The sequence below is a fragment of the Lepisosteus platostomus genome, chromosome 6 (assembly GCF_059453375.1).
Source record: "Lepisosteus platostomus isolate fLepPlt1 chromosome 6, fLepPlt1.hap1, whole genome shotgun sequence".
Taxonomy (NCBI): Eukaryota; Metazoa; Chordata; class Actinopteri; order Semionotiformes; family Lepisosteidae; genus Lepisosteus; species Lepisosteus platostomus.
The window spans coordinates 59,917,542-59,942,369 of NC_142616.1; the positions used below are offsets into that span (position 1 = coordinate 59,917,542).

The following is a 24,828-nucleotide window of genomic DNA, read 5'->3' on the forward strand; positions in this document are numbered from 1 at the left end:
GCCAGTGTTAGAATATAACTATCTCTAGGCACAAGTTAGATAATGGAACACTATATCTGAGTTACTTTATGCTGATGAAATATTATAGCTTTGTAACTATGTTGATGTATGTTACTGTATTTGTTATTTCAGCCAATGTGATGTTTTGTATTCAATATAAAATTAGACTATATAATATAAAATAGACTCACTTTGTTTTTTGCTAAGTATTCAACTTGATTGTTAACATTTTTAAAGAACATGAGTAGAATTGTATCTACATATGTGAAGAATATTCCTTTAGAGAGCAAATATAAAAATTAAAATCAAATTCAAAAAGACCTTTGAAGAACTGACTTCAACTCTGGTATTGTGTCAGTAAAATTTGAGCCTAATACAAGAAGAATCTCATCTCAGTGAAAGCTTTTTTCTTGTCTTAAGTTACTTAAGCACATTATACTCAAGCTACTATAAAGTGAGGTCTATTTTGAGTCCCCAAAACCTATTAAACAAATTTCTTGCCTTGCAAGCCTGCAGAAAGAATAGACAGATGAATAAAATCTGAAACGCACTAGAATCTGAATTGAGTTCCTGAAGCCCAGCTTCTGGCCTGTGGGCAGTAAAAGTACATTATGGCATTTTTATTAGGTTTTGACTTTGACCACTAAGGTTTTAATCTGGTAATGCGAAACAGTTAAGTTTGCCAAGTGATGTGATGAGTGCTATATTCTTGGAAAAAACTCATTCAGCACATAGAACTGTTTTTCACACCCGAGTAACACAATAACTTCAAAATGATATTGGTTAAATCACAATTTTATTTTTCTTCTTAAATGTGTTTTTATAGTAAATATTTGTAAACTGAATTTGACCACTGTCTTGTGATACACAAATAAGTTTTGACTGTACTTGAATGGACAATGCTAATCAATACAAAATGGAAATGAGTGATAATCTTTACCCCCATGTTGCAGCATTTCCTTTCTGGTTTGAGGGTTGTCTTCCAGGACAATAATGTCAACATCCACACAACACATGTGTGGCCACATGTCTTGGCCTTCGCAATCACCAAACCCGAACTCAATCAAGCATGTATGGGATACTACTGAACAATGGCTAACAGTGTTTTCTAACTATATCAAGTTATAGTGAATGGTACATTCCTCCTGAAGATTTTCAGACGCTGGCAGACTCTGTGCCATGGCACATAAAGGCTATACTGGTTACACATGGTATCCCAGAACCGTGTGAAGTGTCTTTACATTGCTTTGTCCACCATGTCTACATGACAGCAAAATGATACAAAATGATACAGCATAATAATAAATAATAATAATAACAGTTGATTTTTATTCTTGGTGCCTTGAACAAAAAATGATTCTTAGAAATGTTGGAAAGATGAGGCCCAAAAAGCAGAATGCATTGGGATGCTGATACAAATCAGGACATCACAATTTGGGTCAATTTGGGATACGCCCAGTGATAAGCTGTCCATACCGGCACCTCTTTGTCTCCAATCCCAAGAGGCAGGCATCTTGACTCAGAAACCTGGCTGAAGGTCACCTGTCAATAAGCCCTTGACAGGGTGTGGATTAGCCACCAATGAGGAACCTGCTGTGTGGGAAGAACGCTACAACTGATGATGTCACAACCACTGAGGATGACACGAATTAAAAAGCTCTGCACAGCTCAGGGAATTTTTCTGCCTCTGTTGCTCCCTCTCTTTATACTCCCAGGAACATGACAGGAAAAAGAATCACTGAGACCACTGTTCTCCGACCTGCAAGTGAATCATCTTAGCTTCAAGTAAACTGCCAGATGCAGAGAGACCCGTGTAAACTAGAATTCTTAATATTAATAATATTACTTACATTTGTCCATTTCTATCCCAAAGGATCAGTGCATTTCATCCACTTCTCCAGTGCAACACCCACCTGGGTAATGTGCAGCGCCCATTATACAACAACAGACTCACTGCACAGCAGATCGGGCAGAGAAGTGAGAAATTACTTTACAAATTGAACGTAGGAGTAATTTTTCAATGGTCCAGAGTGTGCAAGCCAGGAAAACATGATAAATACTCCTACTCTTTCCTCTAATGAACTGTGCCATGGGACCTTTAAAGACCATAGAATATGCTGGAAATTCCAGTCCAGAGAAATGTGCCACCTCACTCATCACCACCACTTACCAGTGAACTGGTCTTGATGATGGAGAAGATGCTGCTCAGGATGCCGGAGCATATGAGCAGCTCCTTCTGCTGCCGGAGGTGCAGGTGGATGTGATGTAGCACCACAGGGAGCAGAATTCTTCGCGACTCTGTAAGACAGAGAACAGCACACAGTGACACCAGCCTCAACATATTACCATATTTACCTAGGTACACAACTGCACTGACGACTATCATAAAAATACCTCACACATCCAAACATATCTAATGTAGGAGAGAACTAATGAATGTTAATTAGTGCCAAAGTGAAACCAGCTAGTTGCTCTTTGCTTAGCTGAGTACAAATTGAGTAAAATATTGAGTAAGATAGATATATATGGATTCTACAGTATATGCATTCTGCACAGGTTTGAAAAAATAGTTTACACTGGTTATCATCATGCAACACCAAACAGCAAGGATTTTTAAATTAATTTATCTTTTTAAACGTTCACTTCTCGTACTCTTTGGTCTGTCTGCCATTTAAAAAAGTGAATAAAATATAGTGTTCCTTTAAACTAAAATGAATAAATTGAGCAATGCATTTTTAATGCCAATGTTTTATAAAGTAATTGACTTGTGAGGAGAGTTGACTTGTGATGAGACAAGCTCAAAACACTTTATTATAATCTGTAATATTTACAGAGGGAGTTATATATTCAGAAATATACTGAAGCACAGTTTTCACGAAGTGCAGTGCTTTGAAAATTCTCCTGTGAATCTTTGAGCTATTATGTGGTGGTGTTGCAATAGTGTATTTTTAAATATGGTGATTAGGCATATTATTCCTTAACAGTAACAATTCAAATATTATATTATTGTTTTCCTTGTAATTAAGGTTAAACAGAAAAAGAATTAATGACCATACTATTCAAATACCAAATAAAACATCCACACTTAGTTTAGTGGACAAAGAAATTCCTGACTTTGTTCACAGGTGAAGTCAATACTCATTCACATGTTACTGAATGTACAGTAGTTCATACATGTTACTTACAATATCTTCAGTAAATGTATCACAGCTCTACATGTACTATGTTTACTCTGTGGTCCTCCGAGTGCATTTTCCAAGTCACTATAGAAATGACCAAGGCAAAAGTAAAAGTCTTCTTTTATGTGTAAAATAAGATGTCAACGTGAATAAATCTTCAGCCCCTGAAGCCTGAGGTACCTGGGAAAGAGAAGAGCCGGCTGTCCACGGTTCGAGCAATTGATTGCAGCTTGACCACATCCATGGACTGTCCGATGTGCACAGTACTAGGCATACTCCCTAGAGTCCCTCTCACAAATTCTGCCACCTCTTGCACAGTGAACATCTGCAGTAGCTCATCGAAGATGGCTGGGAAAGAGTTAAGAAGTGCAGCCTGGAGGGGAAGAATGAAAAGAAGAGGCAAGCTATTGGGCTGGTATATGCCATGTTCTATATCCAATAGGCTGCACACCTCAGGGTGTTATAGGACTGTTGGGCCATTGGGCACATTTCATAATTAACAGAGCAAGAAGATATTTCTGCCATGAAGACTCTTAATGCACTGATGAACAAATGAACATTATATATAATAGATTAGGTCCCATATGGGTGAATGGTATATAAGCAAATGGAGAGTTTCGCACATTTTTTCAAATGGTTATTGCAGGAAATCTCCTGTCTGGATCCCTGTGGTTAATTTTAAATGGTTCACCAGAAGCCATTATATTTTTAACACCAATTTAAAAAAAGCAACCATATTTTTACTCTTCTGAAAGGGTAAAACTTTGATTACATGTGTTTTCTCTTGGGTTTTAACACCAGGAAAGAAGAGTCAGGAACTTTCATGAAGAAACTGTATTATCAACTGTGTTGCTTTCTGGTTTATTGTTTTCACAAGAACAAGGTCCACTACCATACTGCTACTACATAGGCCCCAAAGAACTGTTGACAGTTATATCCTGTATCTTTACTAACAAATGCATATATCAGAGATTTTCTGTAACATATCAGCTCCTAAACATTTCTAAATTCTCTCCATTGGCTTCTGTAGTACTTGTTCAAATACAGTATATATAAAAACTACCTCTTTTACATCTATAAAACAATCAATAACTAATTCATTTAATTTCTCCAGAAGGACATAATGGGTCTGATCCCAGCTATAACTTTGATTGTGAGCAATATACTGGTTAGTTCGAAATATCTTCTTGCATTTGACCGCAGTCCCTTCCTGAATGGCCCTCAGTCAAATAACACAGTCCATTCCCATTGCGGTTATGTAGTTCTCCACCACTGCATCTCGCAGGATGCAGTGAGCTTTTGGAATGACATGAGAAGTGGGAAAAGATTCTGAAGGTTAAACAAACGGAACAGAAAAAAAAGCGTGTGGTTAGATATTTGTTTTGGAGGTAGGGGGTTGGTGGTTCGGGAGTGCTGAATGGTGGGAGGTAAATTTTGCATAGAGGACGCCCTTGCGTTTACCGGGGTGCAACACAAGGGGGCACTGTTACTTACTGAGAGAGGCGAAGGCCGAGGAGCGCTGCCGCTCCAGGGCTGTATGCAGCTCACTGCTCCACTCGCCTGTCCTGGCGGAGGCTGGGGGCCCTGAGACAGATTGTGGGAGGACAGCGGGGGGGAGGGGGAGTCAAAAATAAATAAGGGGTCACAAAAAAGGTCAAGGGGGCAAATAAATATATTAAGAAACTAAAAAAAAATAAAACACCAACTTCGTAGAAACAGAGAATGGTTACAAATGAAAATAAAAAGAATTTGAGGGAAAACAAGGATGAAATAAAAACAAAAAACTCCACCATCTGCCCCATTGTAGAGACGGAATTGAGATTCACAGGTTTGATTCATGTGCTTTTGTGAGGTACACATGTTTGGAAATTCATTCAGAGAAATTAATTTGTTCTTCTTTGTTCTGTTTTTTTTATTTGCTGTTCCAGGAAATCCTCTGGAGGCTGGTATGGTATGACACAAGTTCTCAGGTCCAAAAATCATCAGAAAAAGAAGAAAATAAAAATACTCTGGCAAAATTAAAATAAAGACCTGCAAAGGAATTTCTATTGATAATTGTACCACCATTTGCTTTACTTGAGAAAAAAATGTGAAAAATATCAAGTCATTTAGTTCCACACCTTTATGCAATCAATACTTATTTTGTGGAACTGAAAGTGGTATTCCATTATCAAGAAGAGCAATACTTCTGTTAAACCAACATAGCACACCACACATCCACACCTATTTCAAATTTGCTGTGTTGTACATCTAAACAAGTATAAAATAAATACAGAGGCAGGGCAACTGACAAAAGAATCCATCAAGAGCAAATATTTCTTTGGAAGTAATGGAGCTATTGTTTTATAATTGTCCATGTTTTAATGATTAATTACTGAAAAAAGTAATCAGTCAGGTGTCAGGTGAACTTGTTATGGCATAAAAGGGTGGTCTGAAGCAGTTATTCAGCAATTACTATAACTGGCAGTAGTGTGCTTCCAAAGATCATACAGAGCATGGAATATCTATAGTAAATATGTTCTATGTACAGTACAAAGCTTGCCCATGCATCATCTATCCAATCATATTTTTGCTGAATGAATGGGTGTAAAATTTATTTTACAGTAATGAAGCACTCACCTTTCAAGCTAATTGTTTGAGCTTGACATCAACACATGCCAATCGCTTACTCAATACGACCAGAGGTTGGGGAGCTTGTTCATTTTATGTAACAACTCTCAGTTAATTAGCTGCTTATTTTTTGTACGTGCATAGAATAAAATTAAAGATGTCTTGAATTAATTGCAGTGGAAGAAATGTGTCTTTTTAGCTTTTTTAAAAGCAAGGGGAGGGAGCCATGAAAATTCTGCTTTTTCTGAAAGATATTTATTTGGCAAATCTTAATGTATTGAGACTGCGTAATTGGTTCTAAGGTCAAACAACATGTTTTTGTAAATAGACTCTTGTTTTGGACAGCTAATCAAGGCCTAATAAGCAAATTAACACAGGGTTAGATATAAACACTGGTTACTTATTTCAATATTTTGAAAAGTAACAAGACATTTTATACTCAACCCACCCTAATAAATGGTCAATGAATATTAAATAATGAGTCTAAGAATAATTTTAAGAAAGCAACAGCTTAAGGCCAAACAAAACACTACATTCAGTCATTTTACAGTGGCAAATTGTATTTGAGGTATTTATTTTTAACTTGATGGATTTATAAAGCTCCTTTACCTATTTGTTTTTAATTAAGGCTACAAACTACCTGAAAACAGTCAGTACTCTGACAGTGAAAGCAGGAGATGATCTTCTCCATGTGAATTCTCTGGATACGTCTGGCTCAGCACAAACTACTATATATAGGATTTGTTAATGTTTTACAATAGTTTGAAACAAAAAAGCTTGTCCAGAGGGTAAATCTGGAAAACAAGTTTCCATCTGTCCCTAGATTGTCAGACCCTTACAAAGCCACAGGGAAATTAACAGACCACTGACCTTAAATTCTGAGGATATCTTGACACTATTCTTAAATACAACACTTTGTACTGCTGTCAGGAGGCACTTGCAAACATCCTCTATCCCTGAGGTCTAGATGAGTCAAGATGAACTTAAGAGATCATGGACTAGTTGCTAATTTAGGCCTTAAGACCCATATAAAATACAGCATACAATTTAATCTCTGACAGGCCTATTCTCTTTAATATCTCATAACTGGATTAATCCCATTCACTGATAGTCCTGGGGTTGTGCCTACAGTACATCTTTCTAAGCAGAATTAAATAGCTGAATTTATGTTTTTTTGGTCTACCCCTATTAATTGTCTTAGTTTGCTCTACATCCTGTAATTAAACTTTTATGCAGCTACAGTATCCTTAATATATTAAGACATATGCACACCTAGAGGCCTTTTACACAATGTAATAAACATTATTATTTTCCTGGAGAAATTCATGGGCCACACTTCTTACTGTACTGTTCACTTCCTGTACTGTATGCACAACTTAACACAAATGCTGGAAAGAATATCTAGGGAACCAGCACAGGAAAGAGCTACAGTATAATTATTTAAAAGTATAAAATACACACCTGAACTAATGTAATATAATTTTACATCCCAAATTACAGAATGAGTTTAGCAGTTATACAGTTAGTCCAATGTTTCTTGCATTTTGCATTTGCTGTCATAAACAAAGATTGCATTTATCTTCTAATTCATACAGCAGTACAAAATGAGTCTCTACTGCCTACAGCACACAAAGGTACATTACTTTATAACAAAGGTATTCTCGGAAAGGCAAAGGAAAGTTTTTAATTTACTTCTTTAGGTTTACTTTATGTTGTAGGCTCAACTGTATGGGCAGAGAGAATTGTGTTGTGATTCAGCACAAATTAACACAGCAATGTTATTCCATATGCACCAAATGATTACATGTAGTATTTTCTGAGTACACATACTCATCTCTCCAGGAAATTTATACCACAAGAGTGAGCTGCAATATTCAGCTGCTATAGAGATGTAAAAAATCAACTAATTACAATAACTCTGTATAAGGGGAAAAAGACAAGCCTGTATAGTGTCTTAATCAAATACCTTGTAAAATCTTGTAAAATATTAGATTCTTATGTAAATTAGGTATTTCACCCTTTTAAAATTCCAAATATAATACTGTCATACTAGATATGTGCATACTAGTCGTTCTATGAGTATAAAACCACACTAAACTCCATCTATCCATCTGCAGGTGTGTTTCCCTTCTGGGATGTTCTCCTCTGTATGTAGCTTCCCTTCTATTTACATTGTCATTATCTAATAAGAAGTGACAATGCTTTCAGAACTACCATCTACATGTACTGTATGCTAGATGCTCAAGGCTTTTTACTGATGCAACATTTTTTCTCTTATAACAGATTAGGTGAGCTATCCTTTTTTTACTGTTATTAAAGATGTTAATAATGATGAAGATTATTTTAAAGATTTTAACATGATACATTTTTCAGAAGAGCCAGAAACACAATTTCCTGTTAGATTTGTCTGTAATGAAAGTATTGCTTCTGCCTCTGTTAACTATACATTTCTAATTGTATAAATACACTTGTGGTGTACTTATACATTTTTAGAAATCCTCCCACACTGCAGAAAAAAGCCTATCAATAAAAAAACAACTTTTAAGGATTCTGTCAGTATTTGTTTTTGTTGTGTCAACTGATCTTACAATTATTGTAACAGTTGTTACAGGTGCAGTAGCAGGTGTTACAAATGAGTACTGTAAATACCACACAGCAATTTTAACTGCAAAATATTTAACTTTAAAAACATTAGGTGTCAGGTTCAAGCACTCGGTTTTTTACCATGACTGCTGTACAACTGCTGAAAACACATTCCTTTTGTGTCTACAATGCTGATTAGGAGCAGGTGGTATCCTGTCTGAATTTATTTAATTTTAATTAAATAAGGCAGTTTGTTAATACCACCCTGCTCCTTTTCTAGCAAAACTAGTGTCACTTTTAGCATTTTTAAATCACATTTTCGAGTCACGAATATTGAGTCTTGCAGCACTTGCTCACAGGGTTCATATAATCCTTCAGGACCATCCTTCTGGGAAATTTTGAGCAACACAGATCATTGTCATCACATCTCCCAGCCAACCAATTCTCACTCCCTTAAGCAGTTCCAAGTAATTCTATTAACAGACTGACCACATAGAACTGTACAATATAATCATCATATATATGCAAGACAAGTGAATTTTCTTCCAGACAATATTCAAGAAGCGGAATTCAGTCTCTAATTTTCCAGTATTTCAGAGAGTTAATTCTAGTGTTGTCGGGAGTGGGATGTGGTTGGGGATAGTGCAGCACAGGCAGAAAACGAGGAGAGCTATGAAAGCACACACACACTTACCTGTGTGAAAATGAGGGTCTCTGAGCTTCGGCTGTCCAGGCTCAGAACAAAACGGATGGACTGGAAAAGCTCCTGGATGCTGGCACGAAACTGCTCCTCCTCCAAACCACAGGTGGCTCTGGAGTACAGGATGCGCGACTGAATGATGAATTTGAACAGGTACTCCAGAGCCTGAGGCAGAGGAAAGCAAAATATCACCACAAGTGCATTGGTGCCAAATTAAATCAAAATCACTGCATAATAATTTTTAAAAAAGATTATTTTTTGAGGTTTATCTGGTGGCTGGCTCCAACTACAGTAAATGTACTCATCTGCCTCTGTACATACTGTAACTGATGAAACTGCCTTTTAAAAAAAATGGAAGAAAACATCGTAATGTTTTATTTGAATGTTGCATAATGGCTAGATAATCCCTTCATAACTGCTATACAAGTCGTTACAATCACATACATAATGTGTTATAGGGACATTTGCAAATGACATAACTGGTGTATAAGAGATCATGGCATTTGTTTAAGCATTATTTAGAGCATTTAGTACAATGTGATGCTAAAACACATGCCATGACCTCTTACTCAAAGGAATGCAATGATCCTGAAAAAAGACAATCCCTGAGTGGTTTTCGGTTTTTGCAAGGCAAGTGAGACTGGAGTATGGAAAGGGCACGCAGAACATTAATCAGAGGGATTTGTGCTGCATTTTGCCCTATTTACAGCCTACCAACAGTCCTTTGTAGGAATGAGGAAACCACCGGGGATGAGTGGGTTTTCTGCTGTACCTGCGCTGCTTAGCGTCCTGCGTGTTTGTGTCTGTTTGCTTTGGCACAGGAGGGGAAAGAGCCAACAAGGATGGCGTAGTGGCATGGAAGTCAGCATTACTTCCTCACTGTTCTTAGGCTCTGGGTTTGATTCCAGCCTGGGGTGCCTTCTGTCTGGAATGATCTTAGTATATCAATTCTGCTCTTGGCTCTTCAATAAGCAATAAGATGGATCTACAGTAGTGTTGCTGATCTCACGGCAGCTAACAACTATGGTGCTATATTGAGAACCTCTGTACTCCCTTCCCTGGCGTCCTGATATTATGTATAGTATTTTTACATGCACTGCATTTTCTTGCACTGCATTTTCTCTGCCACAACTGATATGAAGATAAACTATCCAATTTGTTTACTTTTTTACTTGCGGACTTTACTATCCTCATGTTGTTCCATGACGCTAACGTAACTCTGTTGCCTTTAGAAGGTATCTCAGTGGTCAGAAACTGTATGATGACATTAATTCTGTGGAGTCAATTTAATGTTGTAGGTTTTTCCTTGCAAAAATAAACACATTTTTTATAATTGTTTGACATCTGCAAGTTTACTAAACTTTTTCATTTCAGGTTTTCTCTGTATGGTGACAGAAAAAGCAGAACATTTGTGTAAATCAGAGAGGAAATGGACAAATGTCATTGTTGGACTGAGAAACATAGCTGCCAACAATAGCTCATGCTACAAAGAACTGACTGACCTAGAAATCTTCTATATTAGTGGGACATAGCCTTGCTCCCAACATACCCTCATGGCCTCCTGGATGTGGTCCTGGCGGATAACCTCAGCAGAGCGATCCATATACCACTTCAGACAGCGGATCAGCTCTCTACGCACAGGACAAAGGAAAAATCAGCACAGACCTGGGAATCTCAGCATAGGATAAACCATCATTCACAGGTTCTCTGTTTTATAAATTCCCACTTTACTGTTATTAATATTTATTAAAATTATATAGCTACCGAATTTGAAATGAACTCATTTGGAATCATTGTTGCAATGTTGCAAAGCTTAACCTGGCGTCCGAATTCAAGCCCTACCCTGGTAGAGTTCTGCTAAATGTGCACCACCACTAGGGGAATGAATCATGGTCATACAGTAGTCACCAAGTGTCATAGACTTCACCAAGCAATGTCTACTTCACTGAGCTCAAAAAGCACTTGAAAAGAGTGCAATTTCACTTGCTATGACATTGGAGAGTCCCTGCACCCTTTACTTTGGCCACTTTACAGACCACTGAAAACAACAAATAAGAGAACACAGAAAACTAGTTAAGAACGTTTGTTACCAACATCATTTGAGCACACTTGGCATGGGGCAAAATTATATTGCATTGCCATGCACAGAATAAGAGGCTAAGAGTTGTTCATATCCACTTTCCGGCTGGTGCTGAGGGTTAATTCAGTGGTTCTTAACCTGGAGTACATGCAACTTTGGTGGTATGAGATGCCCTGTCTGGGGGTGTGAGAAATGTCAGAATTTTTTAGAAGGTCATTCACCAAAAAACACAAATTAAGCATAGGCACATAAGTACAGTACTTTGTTTCATCAAACCTTGGTATTTTATGGTAAATGTAAAAAAAAGTTAGGGTGTAATTTTTTCCGCGTTCTTAATTGTACTGTGAAATTATACTAACAAATATATAATTTTATCTCTATCATTTTATAGTTATGATATACAGTATCTTAGGATTAAAGAATTTACCTACTTCCACAATTTAAGCTAAGGGATGCAATAACATATTTTGAGAACCAAAGGGTTGGCTGGCTGCAGTAAAGGTTAAGAACCACTGATTTAATTCTTAATGCTGAACTGATCAGGGGACTGATGCTTTTGACGGTTTGATATCTGTTTCAGCTACTGAATGTCATTTACAGACCGTTTCCAATTACTGGTTCATTTTTCTTATTTCTCATACTATAATTCAAATCTCATAAAAAATGGAGTAATAAGAAACAATTGGAAGAAAGAAATGAGCTCGGTCATGACATGTATGCATTTAATTTTAATTCAATTGCCATTCGAAAAAGGCTTCTCTAAAAGCTCAAAAAAGTAACTAGTGATAATAACTTACATCACTTCTGGTCAGAGCAATACTGCAACTGATAGAAGATTTGTAAAATAAAATTTCTGCCCCTAGTAAATGCTGCACTATGTTTCAGGAATCACTTGTTTTGTATCCTAATGCAAGTACTTACTTATAAGCCAGAGCTCCAGCAAAGTGCTTCTGGATGTAAGTGTCCATGACAGGCCGGAAATGATAGTATTTACTGTCCCGTAGCAAATTTATGATGAACACCTGGTACATCGAAAGACACATAAGACTTCAGGTCAGATCACCATCAGTTTTGGGATATACTGTAAACAGTTTGAGATGAAAGGCCTGGATTTTATCGTAGTACCCAGTGGGGTCTGAGGTTGTCATTTCCCATCACCTCTCTACTCCTTCCCTTCCTATCTTTGAGAGGAGGGTACAGTACACATGAGTAGAACATACACTGCCCTAGAAACAAAATGACACAGAACAGCAAAGTGGTGCTTTGTTGACAGGTACGCCATGGTTAACGAAATAACTAAATCAATGATGGACGAGGCACTCCTAAAGCAGCGTATACCAGTCAATCACCCATGCCTTCAAGATCATGTTCTCAGACGTGTGAAGGCAAGTCACTACAGTAAGTGACAAAGTCAGTCATGAATGCCATGTTCGTGTTACCCTGTTGAATCTTTGGTTGCTAGGCAGTGTTCTAGCTGTTGAACCACCTGAAGGCCATAACAAAAGTGTGAGATCTGATCCATCTGTCATGTGCTGGCATCGTTAAGCACAGACGTTGTGGGCATTTACAACCACTGATTTTGTGGTGGGCCTCGTAACGTCTTAGCGCCACTTCTAATCACGTTTCTGTGAAATCTGAGGTGGTGTGAAACTGTTTATTGTATCAAGAATGAATGACATATGATAGTAAGTGGAATAATATAAAACCACAAACACTATTAGGGAGGGTAAACAGCTCAAAGCTGCTCAGAACGTTCTCAAAACCGGCCATTAGATTCTGGATAAACAAAATGTCGTCTGTTCAACATCTTGTTTAAGCTTTTGGGTCCTACTACACCAATCATGTAAGAATCCTATCTCAAGTTAGCAAAGTTATCATTAATTTAGCAAATACTGTATAAGTGGTAAATATGAAATCATTAAGCTGTAACATTAAGCTAAAACGACCCACATATCTTTATAAGCTAAAAGAAAAGAATAATAGGTTTCTTCCATGCTGAAAAGAGAAGAAAACATAACGTTTCAGCTGTGGAGCTTTCTTGGGGTGTAAGAAAACCCCAAAGAAGGCTCTACAGCCAAAATGTTGTGTTTTCTTTCATCTCTTTTCAGCATGGAATAAACCTATTACTTGTTCCTTTGCAGCCTATGCATGCTGACACAGCTACCCACCTGAACTAAAAGAAAAGAATGCCTAGTTAAGAACTAATAAGCCATTACTAAAAAAAATGTATCCAAAGAGATGAGGCCGTATGCAGCATAGAGATCTAGGCTGAAATTTGTTCACACTGTAAGAATATCAAAGACAGTGCTCCGATTATATCAATGAATCATTGATATGAACTGTGCATCTGTTTAAATTCTAAACTGTCACTTTAGGTTCTGAAAATAAATATAATATAAATTGAATGTCAAAAATAACTGCACACAAGCTTTCATGCATAAGATTAAACTAATTAATCTGAATTTACAATCAAACAGGTACTGCTCTAGCAGTCGAAACAATGTGGCTAACTTCATTTTAAAGTAATTTTTATAAAGGTCTTTGACAACTTGAAAGGAGTATGGTTATAAACTCCTCTCTAATTACTTTCAACTATAGATTCAGTTAAAAACTACCTGTACAGTATATACAGTACCTTGCAATGTAAAACAATATTCTCAACACAGAACAAAGACTATTTCAATTATTTTGTCACTGAATAATTAAAAACATTAAATATTGAAACATGCTTCAAAACTGTGATTTCCTTTTTTGAAAATAAAACTCCTGCCTTCTAAATATTAAATTGTTTCTTACCAATGACTGAAACACAAGTGGACCATATTTGTCAGTGTTGTCATCCAGAATGGAAAACAATGTGTCTAAAATATCTTGTAGAAACTAAAATAAAAAAGGAAAACACATGAAAACATTTTTTAGCGACATTTCATTTTTTTCAGCAGGAGAAGAAATTTCTATCCTTTTTTATACTGACAATTTCAAAGAAAATTATTAGTGGCCACGTCTTAGTATGCTGTTGTTAAATAAAGCATGCAGGAGATGTCGACCATCTGCTAAAACTAACTGCAGTATAACTGTATAACATCATTATAATTTCAAGTTAACCCCTCCAGGTGGGAACTGAATACTGAAAGAAGCTTCTCACTTTAACAATCTCTTCACCACTGACGAGCCGCAGGCGACCCAGGATGTCCATCACTCTGTCTGGGTGAGCCTTCCACTTCAGCAAGGCCAGGAGGTCCACTGAAGAAAGAGATACTCGGTCATTGCAAGCAAAGGCTAGGATATGTACCTGTGGGACAGTTCTAGCTCAACATTTATCTCCTCCAACAGAAACCCAATGTGCGGGAGTCTCTAGCAATTACCATTCTGTGTAAGTTTGGTGGAGGAGAGCTGTGTGGTGATCCAGAGTGTCTCCTTGGTGCTGCGCTGGAAGATGAGGCTGGAAGGGATGTTGGGACAACCATTGAAGTCCTCTTTACAGCAGGGCAGGCCCAGGTAGAGAGCATGGTTACTGAAGGTGGTGTTCTCATCACACTGTCAACACCAAAACAAGCCCATTCAAAAACTGACCACTGGCTAGGCTCAAAAGAAGTCTTATACACAGCCCTGTTTCAATAAAACAAGCATGCTTGATAGAGATTACTGTGCATAACTGTGACTAAATGGGACAAAGAATTATCTGCATATGGAGACTCATATTCATTTAATATGGCAGGACTTTGTACTTTATGTATTAATTGCTTGATAACTGACTACAGTATTGAAACCCATCCAGTGGTATACAACACAGGCTTTGCTAGAGGTACTGTATTCCAGCTTTTGTGCTCTAACCTTTTTCTATTGTCAGTTCTTATAGGTTTAGGCTTCTTATGATTCAAATACTTGTAGTTTTAAGTGCTTTGAAGTGGGTTTGAGTCTTGTCTTGTAAAAGATAGTCACCAAGGCAAATAAGGATTGAATACCAGTAGGGATACCAATAAAAATATGCTATATTAATGAGGTTATGCAAAATGTCTCATATGATCAGAATACATTACTATTTTCATCTGCTGGAGCCACAGCAGAAATATTTCTAATAATGAAGCTTCTAATACTATTTCTATCTCTAATATTGGATATTCCTAATACTACACAAAAGTAGCATGCACTGAGTTACCAAAGTGAATCTAACTCACTTATGTTGCAAAATATGTCAATTAGACTTTCAAGACTGTGTATGATTTACTGTTAAATTTACATGCTCCACTTCATATGCAGGAAAGTAAAACAAAAAAAAATGTTACCAAAAGCATGTAACAATAGAGAGGTCCTGAGATCAAATATCTCAAAACAATCCTTTTTCTTTTTCAGAGCCTGAATTCAAACGATTTGGTGGCAGAGTGTTTTGATGTTAAAAGCAAAGACCACTACTAGTACATCAACCTTTCTTTCAAGAAATCTGTGTGCTGCATTAACTGTGTTATATACTCCTTTACAAAACAGAATCTAACCCAGACATCACAAAGCAAACCAGACACTTTGTTCTAATTAAACCTTGCATTTCCACTGTCCTTATAATCAAAGTAATCTTCACTATTTATGCTCACCTTGTAGACATAAAGCTCATGGCTTTCATCTGACAGAGTTGTGCCATCCTCTCTCATCAAGGGCGTGAAGGCAAATCCAAACAGCTTCTTCTCTCCCTTGTCTTTCGCTGTGAAAAGCACAAGTAAATGTAATATAAAAGGATGAAAAACTCTTTGGTTGCTGACTTACAAATACAGTGTAACTCACTTCAAGTAGATCCCAAAAAATACTTGACATTAGAAAATGATTACTGGAGGTCCCTTACTTTTTAGAATTCCAAGATAAATCCTAGAATAGTTAAGGATTTACATGGAATAAAATGAGGAAAAACAGAGAAGCTCAAACAACTCCAGTGCTGAGTGCTAACATGAAGGACTGAAAATGAATCGCAGACTAACATGACCAAACAGTAAATAAAAACTTTGTCTAATTTTTTTCATATATTTTTTTTTTGTTGTTCACAGTTTTGTCTGACAGAAATCTAAAGACAAGGGTTTACATCTCCATGCATGTGTCAAATATTTTCCAAGTAAAGCATGCTACTGTTTTCCAAATTTTCACTGTGGTTTGTTATTTTTCCCTACACCCCCAATCAGACAGAAAAGTAAGGTAAAGAGCACAGGGGCCCCACTTGAGCAGTGTCTGAACTCGAAGCGCAGGTGAGACCCACGGAACCGATCGACGGGGATAGGCAACTTGATGACCTCGCTCCAGCGGGGGCTGTTGTTGTGGTAGAGCACAAAGGATCGGTGTTCACTCATACTGGGCTCCCCTGACCCCAGACTGATACAGTCCTGACACAGGGCGAGAGAGAAATCAACAATGTAGGTAGGCATCAATATTTATTTCGGGGAGATAAAAGGAAATCTTACCAGCGGACAAACGCTTACATTCTTACACATGCATAAAATATTGCACGTCTTTGTCTTGCAAAGCTCTGCAAGCTCTATAAATCAATCTGCCACTTTCAAATGAACATGGCTCCAACAATAACATTTTGCAGATCTATTGAAGTGTCACATAGCCTTTCACCAGGCTGTCAATTATTGCATTGTAACAAAATCTTGAATATTTCCATTGACATTTAAAGATAAATAAAAATACTAAGACTAATGAATAAGATATGAAATAATGGAAGTCCATGACAATACAAAGAGCAATCATAAATTCCCTCAACTTGATCTGTCATTTTGAAGTAAAATATGCCTTCATTTTAGGGTAAAATATGAAAGGTTTCAGACAAACATTGATGCTTCATATCATGAAAGTGGTAAACCACAATGAACAGAGGTTCCTGTGAGGCAGGAGAGAGGCCACAATATCAAGGGCAATAATGCATAAACATTAATCAATATTAACATGTAGCTGACCTGACAGTAAAATTAGAGGACATAAGCTTATTCTTAGACCCACTCACTTATTTATTTAAATTGTTAAGTGAGTACACTATAACTGGAGTCCTGAACATAACTTGTAAAAATAACAATTTAAACATCTCTTACTTTAAGTATTTCTCCATCTGCGTAAAGGACGTACACTGTGATCTCGACGTTCTTCTGAACACTCTTCCCCCCTCTCTCAAAGTCACCTCGCTCCAAGGTCAGGTAAAGGTCATTTCGAATGTCACCTAGACAACAGTGACAAATTACTGTATGTGAGACAGGTCTCACCTCCATGGGAAATGAGAGTTTATCAATGAAAATATTGCATGCCACCAAAGACCTGATCCTGTTACTTTTTTTAACGCAAATAATAAACAAAGCATTGACATTGGCCATCACTTCGATGAAGCGTAGAACGAAAGCATTGCAGTGCCAGGTGCAATGGGTATTAAGAGTGACTCTAACCCTTGTGTGATTCAAGCAGAGAAATCCACCACATCAAATGGCCGGGCCTTCTGTTATAGGATAATTCAACATTATTCAGGTTTTAAAGTTTAGTCTAAACTTTCTAAATTAGTGATCCCTGTTACAAATACAAACACAGAAATGTAAAAGTTGTGTATTAAATCACAAATTGTTTTTAATTGTAATGTGGAATATGAAAATAAACATGGATACTGAGAATCTAGGAAGTACTGAAAACTTATAATTCTGTGAGAGAGGAAAGCTGAGGTCCAGTATATGTAATAATAATAATAATAATAATAATAATAATTGCTTACACTTATATAGCGCTTTTCTGGACACTCCACTCAAAGCGCTTTACAGGTAATGGGGACTCCCCTCCACCACCACCAATGTGCAGCATCCACCTGGATGATGCGACGGCAGCCATAGTGCGCCAGAACGCTCACCACACATCAGCTATCAGTGGGGAGGAGAGCAGAGTAATGTAGCCAATTCATAGAGGGGGATTATTAGGAGGCCATGATGGGGTAAAGGCCAGGGGGAAATTTGGCCAGGACACCGGGGTTACACCCCTACTCTTTTCGAGAAGCGCCCTGGGATTTTTAATGACCACAGAGAGTCAGGACCTCGGTTTTACGTCTCATCCGAAGGACGGCGCCTGTTTACAGTATAGTGTCCCCGTCACTATACTGGGGCATTAGGACCCACATGGACCGCAGGGTGAGCGCCCCCTGCTGGCCCCACTAACACCTCTTCCAGCAGCAACCTTAGTTTTTCCCAGGAGGTCTCCCATCCAGGTACTGACCAGGCTCACACCTGCTGAGCTTCAGTGGGTTGCCAGTTGTGAGTTGCAGGGTGATATGGCTGCTGGTTATATGTGTATATAATGTTCATACAGTAGTAATAGGTTTTTTCCATGCTGAAAAAAAAGAAGAAAGAAAACAACGTTTTGGCCGAAGAAGGCTCCACGGCCAAAACATTGTGTTTTCTTTCTTCTTTTTTTCAGCATGGAATAAACCTATTACTTGTTCCTTTATAATGTTCATAGTTTACAATACATTGTGCTACAGTATGTATAGATCCCTGCCATATTAACATGGGATACATTGCTGCAGAAATAGTATAACCTTGTCAACAGTGTGGGACACACACACCTGTATCTAGCAATATGACTTTAATTGTTTTGCAGGATTTGATGCAAAACCATTTATCATAAGAGAGGTGAACATATCAAAAATATAAAAAAGAGTCTGAAATTGAACTGTTGAGTAGCAGAGGCTGTTTTGCTGCTGGTAGCAAGAGGGCTACAATAACCTTCTATTCAAGAGTACCCAAAGTGCATTGTTGAACTGTTTTTTAACGTCCCTCATAAAACTGAATCTAACCTACAATATGCATCAAAAGGCAAACCAAGATGGGATGGTGAGATAATGTCAGATGATCAAAGTAATGGCTGATATTTTTCCAGATATGCCAGCATTATGGGTAGAATGCTCATTTCTGTTTGGCAGAGCTCTGTAAATCTTAAACTAAGGCAAATAAAAATAAAAACAGTGTAAATATAGAGGCAATGTTAGAAGCTGGTGATTTAGTTCATGGGAACATGAGCTGTGTTTATCCAATCTTCTCCAGGGACTAAGACGAAAACCGAGAAGAATAACAGAAAAGATTCAAGTGGAGTGGTATTTTAAATGAATTAATTTACTCATTAATTATTTACCCCAGGCAACCACTTTGGAGCACATCCAATTAATTGTAAAGGTCACTGTCATACTTCTGGTGCACAGTCTGAAATCCCTTACTTGTGCACTCTGTCAACAAGCCCTAATTATGATCATGTTCAATACAGCCCACTGAAGAATTTCTTTAAACACCTGTTAAACCAAGTGAATTATTTCTGCACTGAAGCACCATGTTATTTTTGTTTTCCCTCAAATGGAAAAAAGTAATAATTAAACAGGCCTCTTCTGATGGAGTATGAGCATTAAATATCAAGATATACGGTACTTCTTTATTTACTCCCCAGATCAAATTAGTTTCTTACCTTTACTGAACTGCAGGGGATGTAATCTATTCAATGAGCTATGCTATAAATTCCACGTCACAACATTTACAAACAATCGCAAGTTATATCCTATGTGAAGCCTCATGGGGCTGAGTCCTCAAGGGGTGGTGCCTTCACTGTGGACTTCTGCATTTTTTCTGAATCACGGGTGGTTTGACAGGACCCCAGCAATCACTGGAGCAGTATCAGCTGCGCATCCTGCTCCAGGCAAGATAAATAGAGCGCCGAGCAGAGAAGGAGACATTGTTGACAAGGAGCTGTATCCTAGGAGGAGCCCTGTCAGATCTCCCAGCCTTTAACCAACACAGACCCAAATATGTTCCTCGTTTGAAGTTTTGCTACAAAACCCATTATTATTCCCCAGCCTGGAGAAGAACCAGCACTGGGGTTATTTTTTCCCCTTGAGTAGGCTGTAATTTTCCCCCCAGCAGGGCTGTTATGAATGATTATTTTTACCAGAGGACAAGACTTGCATAAATAAAACCCTTATTTTTCTATACAAATCTTGTGTGTGGGTTGTGTGTCCATCTTCGGGGCCCACCTACAACCTGCCCCATTGTGGGTTGGTGCATGCAGCATATATTCTATGAATTCTAACAGCTACCACACCATTATGTAAATGTAAATTACCTAAAAGCATCACAACTCTAAGCACCAAAGAAGAATCTACTCACTTTTTAATTAAATTAAATTATTTATTTATCTTTATATCCCCCACAGGCATACTGCCCAATCCACAGTAAGTGATTCAGGTGGGCCTACTGTTTGCCAGCAGGGAAAACTGTTGACTGTTTTTACTGCACCTATTCTTTTTTCATTTTCTTTTACATCCTTTTGGAAAACAAGTCATAATTTTGAGCTATTAAAACAATATGCCAACTGAACCCAGCTACACTTACAATACACTTATAATAATTTACAGTATGATTTATTTATGTCAGTAGGTATTATGTCGTCACAAGTTGTAACATGACCTTAGACCTCTTATCCATGTAAGAATCAGGATTATGGACATTTCTGACTGACACGGTGTTCTCTGATGTATACTGCATTGTTAACAATATGTCTGGAATATCTTAGATCAGTGTTTCCAACTGACCTTTTTGGACTGAAGATCCCTTTTCCGGCCAAGCTGTATCGTTGTGCCTTTTATTTATACTGACATAAAAGCAAACTGATATATAGTAATTGTCAATGTATTAAAATATGAAAAATGATGCAATGGTTTAGCAATAAGTATTCCTTACTTTGCCTATGATTACTCATAGGCCATCCTTTGAAAATGAGATGATTCTATCAATCTCAGTGGCATTTCGTATAGTATGTACTATAGTATGTCCAAAGCATGTTATTTGATTCTGCAAGGATCTGCTATATCTGTGAAGGGTCAACTGCACAAAAACAATGACAAAGAAGCTCCTGCTGCTTTTTAATTAAACCTTGTTTATAAGGTAACTGACTTCATAGCTGTAAAAGCAGAGTTTCCATTTGACTTTTTCCAATTGCAACATGCAACACTTTGAAAAAGGTTAGAAAACTGAAAGACTTATTTGTGTATCTTTCTACAGATGATTGCAGCAGCAGAAGCCCGCCTGTTAGAAAGGTTTTACAATGGGATAATGTATCTCATCTATCACACAAAATGTAAATTTAGCAAAAAAACAAGATTCGGTTTTATTTCTTTATTTCAAATGTTCTTTGCTCTTTGAATAGAGGCATACAGTATTACCTGAAATCTCCATGTTGCTGGAGAACATGATTCAAATGGGTCTTTAGACCACTGGAGCATAATGTTGGAATGTGTGAAGCAACATTAATTAGTTAATGGACATAGATAAGGTTCCAGGAGTGCGTTGCTCAGAGGTATGTTTAGATCTGCGAACAGCAATTGAACAGCAAATATAACCCTACCTAAGGTAGTTGTGATTTCAAATTCAAAACACTGCTTCCACATACTGTACCTACAATAAACTGAATGATCTTTTTTGCTTTTATGGAAATACAGATACATATCATCTTACTTTCAAATATAAGAAAATGTTTGGGGTCACTGTCCTCTCATTCATTGATACCATTCATGTACATTAATGCAATATAACATGACCAAGATACATATATTTCTAGTTACCAACAGCACAGACATCAACAATCATCCACCCATCTCTTTATCAGACATTTTAGAGTGAAAGCTCTACAGCATAACTAGAAATAATATTGGAAATAGAGTTATAATACATATATTCATTCTAATATTCACATATTCTAGATGTCTGGGTCAATTATCTTTTTATATAGCTAGTTTCTGCTTTGTAATGTACAGTATGTCTCTAATGCATCTGTTCCATCCCAGAGTAAAACATAAAATAAAAACACTCACTTGCTTTTCTGGACTCAGTTTGGGATTTTCACCCAAGTGTGATTAGTGTTAACTTCAGAATTTTTAAGATGCAAATGTGCACTGGACAAAACCAAAGTGTTCTTCAACAAACCCAGTTTCCTTTGATACCATCATTAGTATGAAGAAGATGAGTTTGGGGTGTTACATAAGATAGCCCTCATGCTGTTCTGGTACTGGCACAAGAAAGAGTATCTCAATAATAAGCAAGCCAGAACCTCCTGTAGCTGTAATGTTTCAGTGAAGAATTCAGCTTGGAAACAAAATCAAACAAACTGCTGCTTTTCTATTAGAAACAAGGAACATTTCAAATGATACCTTCAGTTTAATCAACAAAACAACTTGAAATTCAAAGCCTCAAAAGGCAAAAATTCTGAGATGCAGTCAATGTGGAAAGTTCTGATATTGTAATTCATACCCCAACATATTTTTAAACCTCAAACCTGTATTATTTCCTAATACTATACTGGGCTGGCAGTCCAAAACTATAAGAAAAAAAAGTTTATAAATATTATTTGGTCAGTGTGCTGACTACAATAACATAATAAAAATAGATCCCTAAACACAGAAATACAAGACACAATTACAAAAAACCTTGAATTCTAGCAGTTCGGTTCAAAGTGACATTTTGTTTGTAATTTATAAGTATTGAAATTAATGAGAAAGCTGGGATAAGTACAGTTGATAACATGCTGCATAACAGTGTCGCTGGCAAAATATTCATGTACATCTCATTGGCAATAAAAGAGAAAAAACAGTTCTACTAACTCAAGGCATAAGGCCATAGGTGGAGTGAGAAAGCATTGCAATCTTTGTGTGAGAAGTGACTATATTGATTCTACTAGGATTGTACTGGATTAAGGGCCATTAGCACACATCACAGCTTCAGGCATATGATTAAAGGTTTTCTGAAGGGGTTACTCAAAGTAAACCACCATGATGTTAAAGTGTTTCTGTAAGGCTGACCAAAGCATCAGTTTCACTGCATTGGCTCATTCCATGCAGACAAATCACTGTAGAGGTATAAAGAGGAACGAGCTGACACAGAGCGAGCGAGCCAGAGACAGGCACAGGCACTTACACCCAACTATCTTCATTTCTGCACCATGGAGACAGACAGAGTGGACAGTGGACAATAGAGGCACCAGGAGAATCAAGAAAGAGAAACAAAGATCACTGACAGGTTGTAGATAGGGATCCCCAAACCAATGCTTTACTACATGAAATCCAGTTTCTAAAAGGCTGGAAAACTCAGGTTTGATAATATTAACTTTATTCTAAATATCTATGGACACCTTGCCAAACATTTTAGTATATGAAGAGCCCCATTTAAAAAATAAATCTAGGACAAGTGGGGATTGGCAACACCCACAGGCTTGAGAGGCACTAATTCAAATGTTTTAAAACAGAAACTGGAGTTTTCACATGCAGAGAAACCCTGGCTTATCTAATATTGAAGGAAAGGGAGAAAGTTAAAGATAGTGAACAGAATATTGATCAAGCCAAAGCTAAATAAAAATCCAGTAACCCCAATGAAGAAATGTTAGGAACAGTGACAGCATGCCAGTGCAGTTCAAGTCCTGAGTTAGGGGATTAATCAAGTGTACCATGCTGTAGAAAGCCAGATTGCCTACAAGCATCACCCAGCTTCCTGCCTACTCGCAGTTTTGCCTTTCTGGAATTTTGAAAAACCAAACAGGAAGAGGGCTCATCAAACTGGAGAACCTTAATTTGCTCTGCACTACAAACAAATTGACTGTGGTTCAGGTTCCTAAAATCTGAAGCAAATTAAAACTTAATAACAGTAACTTGATGCCCAAGTGCATCACAAATACACTCAGTTAACATTATATTGTATGGGAGCTAACCACAGGGAATGGAATTTGAAAGAGTAGCCCAGTGAAATAGTACCAGCCAGCTGCATCAGGATGTGGTAATGACCTTTTTACTGTTCCCCTCAGTATGAGAAAGCCAGGGGCTGCTAAGGCACAACAAAATCATAATCCATACAGGAGCACATACTGGCAGACAGTTGTTGCAGCAAAATGTTATTTCAGTCAAACAACCTAAAATTAATTTGACAGCAGTCCAAACTGCTAGGATGGTCCACAATATATTTTTTATATATTTTTAGCTACCTGGCTTCAGGTTTTATAAACTTACTTTAAGTGGTTGGTAGGGGTGATTGTGAAAGTTTTCTAAAGCTGAGTTGCTGAACTGGAGAGGTTACTACTGTTTATACATTGACTCCACATTTTTTTATAATGGAATTTTCTCAAAACACAATTTAAAAACTCTTAACACTATTAATATCTGCTAAGCTTCTTCAACTTCTTGTTAAGCTTTTCATTCAAACACGGATCAAAACTTTCATTACTTTTTATGAGGGTTAGTAATTATAATATGAGGTAAATTTTATTTAAGTGAGCATTCTAATTATAAGAATTTCATTGTTAAATATTAAGAAAAGCAGTGTTTCCTATACATTTCATACCATAAGACAAACAGCATGCGATCATGGCGAAGTGAAGTAAAGCACACATAGATTAAGATACTGTACTTGTGGGGACTACCTTACAACAAACATTCTGTTTTTATCTATTTTACTGCATAGTACTAATATTTTCAACACTTGAAGATGTAAAAGACAATCTTCTTCATAAAAATACACTGTGGAGATGTCCCCATGTGGCCTACTTATCAGGAGACGCTATCTGGGGATCATTAAATTCTTTCCCCACATTTGTAGCCATATGTGCCCTAACACACAGCAGAAAAGTGGGTGAAATACACTCAT

The 24,828-nt window shown here is 37.3% G+C and overlaps 1 protein-coding gene across 26 annotated transcripts in view; it reads right to left on the minus strand.

Annotated features, from left to right (window-relative positions):
• dock3 (dedicator of cytokinesis 3) overlaps positions 1-24,828 on the minus strand; it is a 255,429-nt gene that overhangs the window by 34,501 nt on the left and 196,100 nt on the right. For 15 of the 26 annotated variants that reach the window (XM_088636650.1, XM_088636657.1, XM_088636664.1 and 12 more), the window contains 13 exons: positions 23,113-23,130; positions 17,224-17,348; positions 16,353-16,515; positions 15,742-15,848; positions 14,518-14,689; positions 14,298-14,395; positions 13,949-14,032; positions 12,074-12,174; positions 10,622-10,703; positions 9,067-9,237; positions 4,674-4,763; positions 3,360-3,552; positions 2,171-2,298 (listed from right to left, as the gene is read on the minus strand). In XM_088636650.1, the coding sequence (XP_088492776.1) occupies positions 2,171-2,298; positions 3,360-3,552; positions 4,674-4,763; positions 9,067-9,237; positions 10,622-10,703; positions 12,074-12,174; positions 13,949-14,032; positions 14,298-14,395; positions 14,518-14,689; positions 15,742-15,848; positions 16,353-16,515; positions 17,224-17,348; positions 23,113-23,130 (1,532 nt within the window). The remainder of the gene's footprint in view (positions 1-2,170; positions 2,299-3,359; positions 3,553-4,673; positions 4,764-9,066; positions 9,238-10,621; positions 10,704-12,073; positions 12,175-13,948; positions 14,033-14,297; positions 14,396-14,517; positions 14,690-15,741; positions 15,849-16,352; positions 16,516-17,223; positions 17,349-23,112; positions 23,131-24,828) is intronic. The other 11 variants (XM_088636670.1, XM_088636678.1, XM_088636669.1 and 8 more) reach the window with 3 other exon arrangements.